We start from the raw sequence: 11,073 nt of genomic DNA, 5'->3' as shown, positions 1-11,073 counted from the left end.
AGAGATGTTTTGCAACTCCAGACAGTGTGCATGCATGTATGTGAGTGTGCAGGGGGGATTTCTGTCTCAAGCAGGAAGATATAAATATGACTCAATCTCCTTCATAAATACTTGCACTGCTGAGTATCCTCGGTTTGCAGTGGCAGTTAAACTATCTCATTCTCCCATTTGCTCTATCGGCTTAGTTAATTTCTCCTGGAATCTTCCTTTCCAACCATCCCTCCCTCCCTCCCTCCCCCACCACAGACCCATACTAACCCTTTGCCTTACTGTCTCGCCTGCAGGAGGAATGTCTCGTGATGGACTGTTCTGGAGTCGTGGCAGAAGCAGAGGCCTACACCCCTTGGACTCCAGCCAGGTGTTACGGTCCCTCATACTCCCACACTTTAGCAGCAGCAGTCCTCACACACAGACGCCATCCGCCCCCCAGCAGACTCACTCTGCACGTCACCACATTCCTGCTCTATCAGCCTCTCATCAGAGATGTAGCTTAACACACACACAGCAGTCAGCAGACACTGACTGGGGAGTTCAAGGCACGCTAATGAGCAGCCATGCTATAGCATTGTTGATAGGAGGGTATATCATAACATTATCATAACACAACCATAACAACATTTCAAGCAGTTCAAGCGGTCCCATAGGCTCTTGCTTATATAAATCAGTCAGTAATTCATGAATCCATGTTAAAGTAAGAGACCATCTGTAATTATGACTAAGAGATGTGAATGTATAAACATATATCGCCTCCTATGGGCTTTGGTCATGGTTCTACTGCTCTGTCCCCCTGAATGTGGCTGTTTTTATGGTATGAAACGGCACCCCCTCTAAAGGCCCCAGCCCAGCGATGCAGGCTAAAGGGTCGGCTTTACAGATCCACATCATGGAGAACACTCCCCCAGCCCTCTCTGGAGTGTTGTTCCCTATCTCGTTGCATTGTGGGGGCTGATAAAGCCCCTCTGACTGGGAGACTGTCTGTCTGTCTGTGGAGCTAAAGGAGCTCTAGGGGGCTGGGGGAATATGGTCAAAAGAAATACGGGGCTTCAGATACTGGGTGCCTTTATGTTCATCCAACTTTGGAAAGTTGCTTAGATAAAGCCGTTCTAATAGCCAATGATATTCATCAATATCAAAAGTGTCATGAATTTGATAAAGAACCATTGATCTAAATACATCAGTCAAGCTAGTGGTCAAAAGCCCACACTGGAATGTAAATAGAAGTGACCTTCTTTGTAAAGGTCCCGGCCCCCTGGTACCCCAGGCTCTACCTCCACCTGTGCAGCCCCCCCGGTACCCCAGGCTCTACCTCCACCTGTGCAGCCCCCCCGGTACCCCAGGCTCTACCTCCACCTGTGCAGCCCCCCCGGTACCCCAGGCTCTACCTCCACCTGTGCAGCCCCCCTGGTACCCCAGGCTCTACCTCCACCTGTGCAGCCCCCCCGGTACCCCAGGCTCTACCTCCACCTGTGCAGCCCCCCTGGTACCCCAGGCTCTACCTCCACCTGTGCAGCCAGGAACCAGGCAGCAAAATGATCCAGCAGACTCTGTGATCTACTGAGACCGATGCCATAATTAACCTGGCAACAACCAAGATAAATGCTATAATTTAGCATGCTATGCTTTGTGTGCAACAGTAATAAGCTGTTTCAGTTATTTATGGCTTTGAATTAGTCTATTGCACAAACGTCTGTGCAGCCATTGTGGGAAGTTAGTCTCTTGCTCTCTTTTTGTTCTCTCTTTTCCTATGTGCACCCCTCTGTTGTATGGAGGCCAATGTTAACATTGAGACAGCATCTGGTTCTAATTAAGCACTCCCCTCCTCCTCGCGACATCTCCCCAGTCATGACTCCTTCTGGCTCCTACCCTCTCAGCATCTCTCTCCTTCTCTCTCTTTCTCACTCCCTCTTTACGCCTCTCCAGTGGCTCCCTCCCCCTGTCCTCCACCTCTCCCCCTCTTGCTCCCATCTCGCTCTTCTGGTTTACCCTCTTACTGTGTCTGCTCTCTGCATCATGAAGTGTGTATCTGGAGTCTGGGGTCTCTCCGTGCTCCTGGCTCTATGTTTAGGATGGGCACAGGGCCAGAGCCAGAGCCAACCTGAGACTAACTACACCAGGTAGGGAATAGGAGTGTATTGGGCTTGTTGGTGTGTGTGCAATGTATGTTTGCAAGAGGCTTTACAGTGTGGATGGCTCCATTTGGATAAATGCACAGTGTATTCATCTGTGGCAATATCCATTATTTATATGGTTCATAATATACCATAACCATATACAGAGCGTGTATGGTTTTGAGTGTGCCATGTTCAGATTTCAAGCAGTGTGCTCTGAACTCCCTATCTGAGCTTTCTGCATTTGTATATTAGCTTAGGGGTATGGCAGTGTTGTTGTTGGGGTTGTGAATGGTCCATGGTGTTGTTGTGGTTGAGCTGCCCCAGATGTTAGTGCTTTGGGGTCTGTATGTCTGTCTGTATGTGTCTGTGTGGGGTTGGATCAGGACGGCTTGTCTCTGGCTGGACATCTTGGCTTTCATTAGCTTGCCTCTGTCTGCTGGAGTTCTGTAAGTCTGAGCTCCTATAATGTGACAGACTGGGAGCTTTCTCAATGTGTCTGAGTTCAAGATATAGCCTTGAGTGTTGGCTGGACTCCTGGAAAAGCTATTTTGTCCTCCGGTTGTGATAATGGTAACTGACTAAATTTGTGGGTTTTATTTGGTTTCTTCTTCAGTATGTCTCTACCTATTGAGCTGCTTTGATGCTCCATTACAGGGATTAGGTTTTTCTGCCTTAGTTTTTTTGTGCACCTCTGTCTCCTGTACAGACAGTCTCCAATGTGTCTGTCTGTCCCCATGACTGTCTGTGAGGCCACTGGCATACAATTATATATTTATCAATGAAAGTATTCTGGTATTAGTCTAGGTTTGGTATTTTCCAGTTGGAAAAGGAGTTTGAATTAATTATTTGAGCAGATGTGGACGTGCATGGGGTGATGGGGAAGACTGGGTGGTTGGGTTAGAAACTGGGACAAGCAGAGGGGAGACATTTTAAAACATTTAGGGGGAGGTCTCCTTGAGGAAGCTCTAGTCAAGAAAACCATAACCTCCACTAACTTTGTCCAGTCTTCATCCTGTCTACACCCCCTCTTCCCATTCTCCTGAAACTGACACCAGTGTGCCAAGGGGAAGAATTATCATTGGGTGCCTGAGGGATTTAGAGATTATCTGTTGAGGAAGTGAGTCACAATACTTGGATGTCTGTGTGTGTGTGTGTGTGTGTGTGTGTGTGTGTGTGTGTGTGTGTGTGTGTGTGTGTGTGTGTGTGTGTGTGTGTGTGTGTGTGTGTGTGTGTGTGTGTGTGTGTGTGTGTGTGTGTGTGTGTGTGTGTGTGCATGCACATGTGCGAGTATCCCAAACTCAAAGTGATAGTGATGTGGTAAGCATTAGCCAGCATTTATCAAGTACAGTACATGATAATACATCACTGTGTTCCCACCCTGCTCTCTCTCAGGCCTGTGTTCCACTGTGGAGGAGAAATGGTTGCAGACTCAGGCTTTGTGGGCAGTGAAGGATTTCCAAGCTACTACAAACCCAACAGCAAATGTACCTGGCGCATTACAGTGAGTCACTGGCCCTGCACTACATATCACTTCTCCATTACTCTGTATTTAACCTACAGATTGACCTAAATGCCTGTTCTGCCCTCTCTCTAAACTTCAGGTCCCAGAGGGCAATGTGGTCATGCTCTCTTTCCGCATCTTCGACCTGGAGGCTGACCCCATGTGTCGCTATGATTACCTGGATGTGTATAATGGCCACTCCAACATGGTGCAAAAGCTGGGGAGGTTCTGTGGAACGTTCAGGCCTGGTACTCTCATCTCCACCACCAACAACATAATGCTGGAGATGGTGAGCGATTCTGAGACTGGAGGGAGGGGCTTCCTGGCTTATTTCAATGGAGGAAAACCACATGTGGATGGTGAGCTTTACAGTATAACTTGGTCTCTCACTCTCTGTCTTTTCGAAGGAACAACATCTTTCTGATTTCCTATGTCCATTAGCTCACATTCTGTAACGTAGGCTTATACCACTGTCAAATCTTTTAGTCACTTTATTATTTATTGATCTGTATATGAATAATTATTTCAGAGCACCAATTCTGTGGAGGCAAGATGACAAAAGCCCAGGGTGAAGTTAAAACACCTAACTGGCCTGAGAAGAATTACCCAGCAGGCATCAGTTGCTCCTGGCTCATCACAGTAGAGCCAGACCAGGTTATTACTCATCATGTTCAGCTTTCCATGCTCTTTATTCTACATGGAGTTCTGCAAATGATGCACAAACCACAGAAGTGAATGTGCACCTATATGCATAAATATATTTGAGTTTCAAGTGACATTCATAGTGAGTAATGTTGCTGTATTTGTATAATCTGTTTATTTCTGTATGTGGGCTAGGTGATTGAGGTGAAGTTTGATAAGTTTGATATGGAGTCAGACAGTTACTGCCGCTTTGATTATGTGGCCTTCTTCAACGGTGGAGAAAAAGATGACTCTCGACGCATTGGAAAATACTGTGGAGACGTCAGCCCCCAGTGAGTGGTACACGACTGTATGTGTGTTTGCCTGACTTCCTGTGTTTATGATTATGCTTGTCTGTGGTCTAAGTCTATGATGATATATTGTATATCTGTTTGTTTTTGTTATTCTACTCCTCTACTCTCTTCCAATCCTCCCTCTGCATCACTCTCTGCCCACAGAACTATTGTGACCAATGGGAACGTGCTCCTAGTGCAGTTTGTGTCTGACCTCAGCGTGACCTCTGATGGCTTCATGGCCAGTTACACCAGCGTCCCCCGCGGATCCAGAACCCCCACAGTAGACAACACAGGATCAGGACCCCGTACAGAGTCAGTCCCCAGGAAATCTGCTGTCAAACCCATCCTGCCTGAGAGAACAGTCATCACCACCACTACCACCCAACCACCCACTACAGCCAGACACCAGGCCCCCCCAACCCCACAGCCCCAGGAGCCCACTGCCAAGCCCAAACCAGTCAAACCAGTCAGGACTCGCCCACCAAACAAGCCAGGCCCAGACAGGACCAGAGTTACTAGACCAGACAGCAAGAGGCCAGGTAAGAGAAGCTGAAGCACTGGTGTAGCGAGAGCTGAGTTTATGCATACACATGTCTGTGTGTTTGTGTGACTGTGTGTGTAAGCAATGTTTGTATTTTCTAGTTCCCTTGAACCCACTGTGTGCAAAGGCATGTAAGAGGGATGGAAATATCAAGAGCAGTTTCTGCACCAGTGAATTTGGTGAGTTCCATTAGACAGCTAGCATCATTGGATAGCCAAATTATTCAAGCTTAACATCTGTACTATCATTACACAGCAATTTTAAGTTCACAGCATTGCTCAGGCAATTAAACTATATCTCTCTCTCTCAGTGATCACGGGTAAGGTGACAGAGCTGACCCCTGGTCCTCAGGGCAGTATCCATATTAGTGTGTCTCTCATCAAGGCCTACAAGGCTGGCCGGCTGACCATCACCCAGGCTGGAGAGAACATGTCTGTCAAACTGGTGTCAGCCTGCAAGAAGTGCCCTGTCATCCGCAGAGGTAACCTATTTTTTTTATTTTTTAGATTTTTTTAGTCATTTAGCAGACGCTCTTATCCAGAGCGACTTACAGTTAGTGAGTGCATACATGTTGTTGTTGTTTTTTCATACTGGCCCCCCGTGGGAAACAAACCCACAACCCTGGCGTTGCAAACGCCATGCTCTACCAACTGAGCTACACAGGATTTTTCTTCCCAGACAATCTGACTGGCATATACAACATTATGCAAACACATACATGTACACACACATGCACGCACAGATGCACACACACTGCTGACTTATCAGCATAGACTGTTGTGTCATCATAGACGGTATTGCTGGATTGCCTAATAAATGCATTTTTTATCAATCTCTTTCTCAGGAATGCCTTACATCTTGATGGGCCAGGTTGATGAGGATGGGCGTGGAACAATGGCTCCTGGGGCTTTCACTGCCCCATATAAGGCCCCGCATCACAAACTGCTGACCAATATCAACAACCAACCATGCTAACCTCACACCCCAGTCCACCAATCAGGGAAATCCAGCCTCGTGCAATGACAACAAAGGTTACGGTGCCAAAAAAATTATGTTTATTCTTGAGGAGTCCTTAATGAAGTGAATTATCTTGTTTTTTCACTTAATGTTTGATGACACTAACTTAATTGCTGAAATATCCTTTCATGGGTCTCTCACAGGTTCAGATTAAATGACAAGCATCACATAGCAACAGTTTGACCCACCTCATAATAGGGCTATATATTATATTATTTTTGTAATTTATGTCTCTCAATAAAGGATTTATAACACATGGTGTTGGTTTGATATGTTTATTACATTAACTTCATGTCCCATTCAGTATAGCTTTACTGCAACACAATGATGGTATGCCACCTAGTGGACAGATTTACAAAATACCCTCATGACACACGAAACAGGTGCTCTCAAAGAATTAGTGGCCTACTTGGTGTGCGAACTGCTGACTGCTCATAATTTGCTCATAATTTGCATATAGTTGTTGACACATCAACCAGGATTAAGGGGCAGGGCAATTTGTTACTTGTTTTTGGCAGTCAGTGGCTGTATTGGAGGGGGAGTGATTTCACCTCTCCTAGACAATCAGCAATTAGTGTTAGTACTTCAGTCTCCCCTGGTTTCTCAGCAGTAGCCGTGTAAGCGGTGGTCGTGTCAGTGGCAGTTTTATCGCAAAACTAAGACAGTTCTGCCGTGTTGTTCAAGGAAGGAAATAGAGGAAGGCTCCACACCACTCTCTTACTTGAGTATCTTACCTAGTTATTTTCAGATTATCTAATTTTTGCTATTTTTGTAGCTATGGCAACTATGTGTGTGTTTTCTACACCTGTTCACTCCTCTCACTGTAGGCTTTACAGATGCTTCCCACCCCTTGGCTGCAATCCTTTTAATTTAGTGTTCCCTGCGCACACCACCCATGAGGAATTCCGGGTCTCTGGCAGCGTTTGGAACTGCCGATCCGCGGTCAAGAACGTCGAGTTCATCTCAGTCTATGCTGTTCTTCAGTCCTTTTACTTCTTGGCCCTGACTGAGAGATGGATCACCCCAGAGAACACTGCTACTCCAGCTGCTCTTTCTTCATCTGACAAAGTTTCTCTCATAGTCCAAGAGCATCTGATCGTCGCAGTGGTGGCACAGGGCTACTCAAGTGGAGATTTTCTCTTTTCTCCCTCTCTCACCTGTCCATCTGCTTATTTGAGTTCCATACTGTCACTTGTCCACTCAAGCATAACATTATTGTCATCTATCGCCCACCAGTTGCCCTTGGAGAGTTCCTCAATGAGCTTGACACCTTGAATAACTCATTTTCTGACGATGGCTCACCGCTTTTCGTACTTGGTGACTTCAACCTCCTGACGTCTGCCTTCGATTCATTTCTTTCCAACTCTCTCTTTCCCCTCCTTGCCTCTTTTGACCTCACCCTTTCCCAATCCCCTCCAACTCACAAGGCAGGCAATATGCTTGACCTTATCTTTACTAGAGGCTGCTCGCCTACTAATCTCACTGCAACCCCCCTCCAGGTCTGTCTCCCTTTCCTCCAGCCCTAACCACTCAGCCCCTACCCAGATGGTCATGCGCAGTTGCAATCTTCGCTCTCTCTCTCCCACTACTCTCTCCTCTTCTATCCTATCGCTCCCTTCTGCTAAATCCTTCTCCCTCCTGTCTCCTGATTCTGCCTCTCCGACCCTACTCTTCACCCTTTCTGCATTCTATTACTCGTACTGTCCCCTTTCCTCCCGGCCGGCTTGGCGCTCACCTCCTGCTCCGTGGCTGAGTTACTCATTGCAAGCTTACAGAACAGCGCTGCGGGCAGCTGAGCAAAAATGGAGGAAAACTAAACTTCCGGAGGACCTATCATCCTTTCACTCCCTTCTCTCTACCTTCACTTCCTCTGTCTCCACTGCTAAAGCCACTTTCTAGCACTATGAATTTCAAGCTTCTGCCTCTAATCCTAGTAAACGCTTTTCCACCCCCTCCTCCTCCCTCTCTGTGGATCACTTTGTCAACCACTTTGAAAAGAACGTTGACGAAATCAACTACTCATTCACTCAGCCTGTTGAGTCCACTGGTCTCACTCACACAGAACTACCCTACGCCTTGACCTCTTTCTCCCCTCTCTCTCCAGATGACATACTGCCACTAGTGAGGTCTGGCCGCCCGACAACCTGCCCGCTCGACCCCATCCCCTCCTCCCTTCTCCAGACCATCTCTGGAGAACTTCTCATTTCCCTCATCAACTCATCCCTGACCACTGGCTGCAAAATGGCCCGAGTCGCTCCCCTCCTCAAGAAACCAACACTCGACTTATCTTACGTCAAAAACTATAGACCTGTATCCCTTCTTTCTTTTCTTTCCAAAACACTTGAGCGTTCTGTCTCTGATCAACGTTCTCGTTATCTCTCTCAGAACGATCTTCTTGACCCTAACTAGTCAGGCTTCAATACGGTTCACTCAACCGAGACTGCTCTGTGTCACGGAGGCTCTTCGCACTGCCAAAGCTGACTCTCTCTCCCCTGTTCTCATCCTCCTAGATCTATCCACTGCCTTCGACACCGTGAACCAACAGATCCTCCTCTCCACCTTCTCAGGGCTGGGAGTCTCAGGCTCTGCACACTCTTGGATTGCATCCTACCTGGCAGGCCACTCCTACCAGGTGACGTGGAGAGGATCTGTGTCTACACCACGTACTCTCACTACTGGTATCTCCCAGGGCTCGGTCCTAGGCCCTCCTCTCTATACACCAAGTCACTCGGCTCCGTCATATCCTCACATGGTCTCTCTTATCATTGCTATGCTGATGACACTCCACTACTTTTCTCCTTCCCCCCTTCTGACACCCATGTGGTGACATGCATCTCTGCGTGCCTGGCAGATATCTCAGCTTGGATGTCGGCCCATCACCTCAAGCTCAACCTCGACAAGATGGAGCTGCTCTTGCTCCCGGGGAAGGCCTGCCCGCTCAAAGACCTCTCCATTACGGTTGACAACTCCACAGTGTCGCCCTCCGAGAGTGCAAAGAACCTTGGCGTGACCCTGGACAACACCCTGTCGTTCTCTGTAAACATCAAAGCAGTGACTCGCTCCTGCGGGTTCTTGCTCTACAACATCCATAGAGTACGACCCTACCTCACACAGGAAGCGGCGCAGGTCCTCCAGGCACTTGTCCTCTCCCCTCTGGACTACTGCAACTCGCTGTTGGCTGGGCTCCCTGCTGGAATCAAATAAATGGAACGGAGTCAAACGTGGTTTCCATATGTTTGATGTGTTAGACACCGTTCCATTTATGCCATTACAGTATTTACAATGAGCCTGTCCTATAACTCCTCCCACCAGCCTCGTCTGGTATACACAGTTGCTTAAATTGCTTGCTACAAAACACATACAGATGTAGGATCTTCATTTAATCACCCTATTGTATGAGAATTGTCCTGCAATTGTCCTGCAACACTTGTAGTGTATTTGAGTTTAAAAGGTGTCTAAAGTTTGTAATTTCCACTTCGAAGGTGGGAGGTAGCCTAGCGGTTAAGAGTGTTGGGCCAGTAACCAAAGGTTTGCTGGTTTGAATCCCGAGCCAACTAGGTGAAAAATCTGTAGGTGTACCCCTGAGCAAGGCACTTAACCATAATTGCTCCTGTAAGTCGCTCTGGATAAGAGTGTCTGCTAAATGACTAAAATGTAATTTTACCTTACGAAAAATGTATCATCCGCTAAAAAATGTCCATTAATTACAATCCACATAATAATTAACATTTCCTATTGCTGCAGGATTATTTTCCTGCTGTTGGAGACTGGCACAAATTAAGATCCTACACATGAACAGTCATTTAAATGAAGATAAGATCATATGCATAGAGATTTCCAGAGTGATGCTTATTTGGTATTGTCTACTAGGGTTGGAGTCGCCATATTGGACTCTATAGGGAACTGCTTAGAACATTTTTCTGATGCAACAGTGCCACCATGTGACCAAAGTCCGTTGTAATTTTTGTGCTTTGTCATTTCAGTTGAAAGTCACGACTCAGAATGATGTGAATTGCCAAAGTAGAGCTATGCTATTAGAAACCAAGGAGTCCAGTCATATTATCCAAGGCTGCAGGTATACTGCCAACATAATGCTATGATAATGTGTGTTAATATAATGTCTGCATAATAACGTTGCACACATTAGAACTGTTATAACCACACTTGAGATGGTTCACATTTGCAATTGGGTTGACCAGTTATTGTTTTAATCTGCCATGATTATGAAACAGGTAAACGTATAAAACAGGCAAGTGGATCAGAAAGTGATTTGATCTCCATGTTTGTTAAGATACACTACATGGCCAAAAGTATGTGGACACCTGCTCTTCGAATATCTAATTCCAAAATTATTGCCATTAATATGGAGTTTGTCCCCCCCCTGATGTTTGGCGATTAGGCCTGGCTCATTCGGCGTTCCAATTAATCCCAAAGGTGTTCGATAGGGTTGAGGACAGGGCTCTGTGCAGGCCAGTCAAGTTCTTCCACACGGATCTTGACAAACCATTTCTGTATGGACCTCGCTTTGTGCACAGGGGCATTGTCATGCTGAAACAGGAAAGGGCCTTCCCCAAACTCTTGCCACAAAGTTGGAAGCACAGAATCGTCTAGAACGTCATTGTTTCCTGTAGCGTTAAGATTTCCCTTCACTGGAACTAAGGGGCCTAGCCCGAACCATGAAAAACAGCCCCAGACCATTATTCCTCCTCCACCAAACTTTACAGTTGGCACTATGCATTCAGGCAGGTAGCGTTCTCCAGGCATCCGCCAAATCCAGATTCGTCCGTCGAACTGCCAGATGGTGAAGTGTGATTCATCACTCCAGAGAACACGTTTCCACTGCTCCAATGGCGGCAAGCTTTACACCACTCCAGCCGACGCTTGGCATTGCGCATGGTGATCTTAGGCTTGTGTGTGGCTACTCGG

At 46.8% G+C, this 11,073-nt stretch overlaps 1 protein-coding gene across 1 annotated transcript; it reads left to right on the top strand.

Moving 5' to 3' along the window:
• The first annotated feature begins 1,910 nt into the window (after positions 1-1,910).
• On the top strand, positions 1,911-6,401 carry LOC121580330 (procollagen C-endopeptidase enhancer 2). Its single transcript, XM_041895383.2, has 9 exons — positions 1,911-2,114; positions 3,504-3,612; positions 3,713-3,971; positions 4,142-4,266; positions 4,450-4,586; positions 4,752-5,128; positions 5,232-5,309; positions 5,441-5,611; positions 5,975-6,401. Exons 1-9 carry the CDS (start codon positions 2,011-2,013, stop codon positions 6,103-6,105), a joined length of 1,491 nt encoding a protein of 496 aa, XP_041751317.2. The 5' UTR covers positions 1,911-2,010; the 3' UTR covers positions 6,106-6,401.
• Positions 6,402-11,073: the final 4,672 nt, after the last annotated feature.

Source organism: Coregonus clupeaformis, chromosome 13, assembly GCF_020615455.1.
Source record: "Coregonus clupeaformis isolate EN_2021a chromosome 13, ASM2061545v1, whole genome shotgun sequence".
Classification (NCBI taxonomy): domain Eukaryota; kingdom Metazoa; phylum Chordata; class Actinopteri; order Salmoniformes; family Salmonidae; genus Coregonus; species Coregonus clupeaformis.
Note: the sequence above shows the minus strand (reverse complement) of the source record. Positions and strands in the feature narration are given on the sequence as shown.

Excerpts from the sequence above, each read along its gene's own strand:
- LOC121580330 (XM_041895383.2), top strand. The coding sequence starts at position 2,011 with ATGAAGTGTGTATCTGGAGTCTGGGGTCTCTCCGTGCTCCTGGCTCTA. Across the intron at positions 3,972-4,141 it reads AGGAAAACCACATGTGGATG|AGCACCAATTCTGTGGAGGC; the intron begins GTGAGCTTTACA and ends TAATTATTTCAG. Across the intron at positions 4,267-4,449 it reads TCACAGTAGAGCCAGACCAG|GTGATTGAGGTGAAGTTTGA; the intron begins GTTATTACTCAT and ends TATGTGGGCTAG.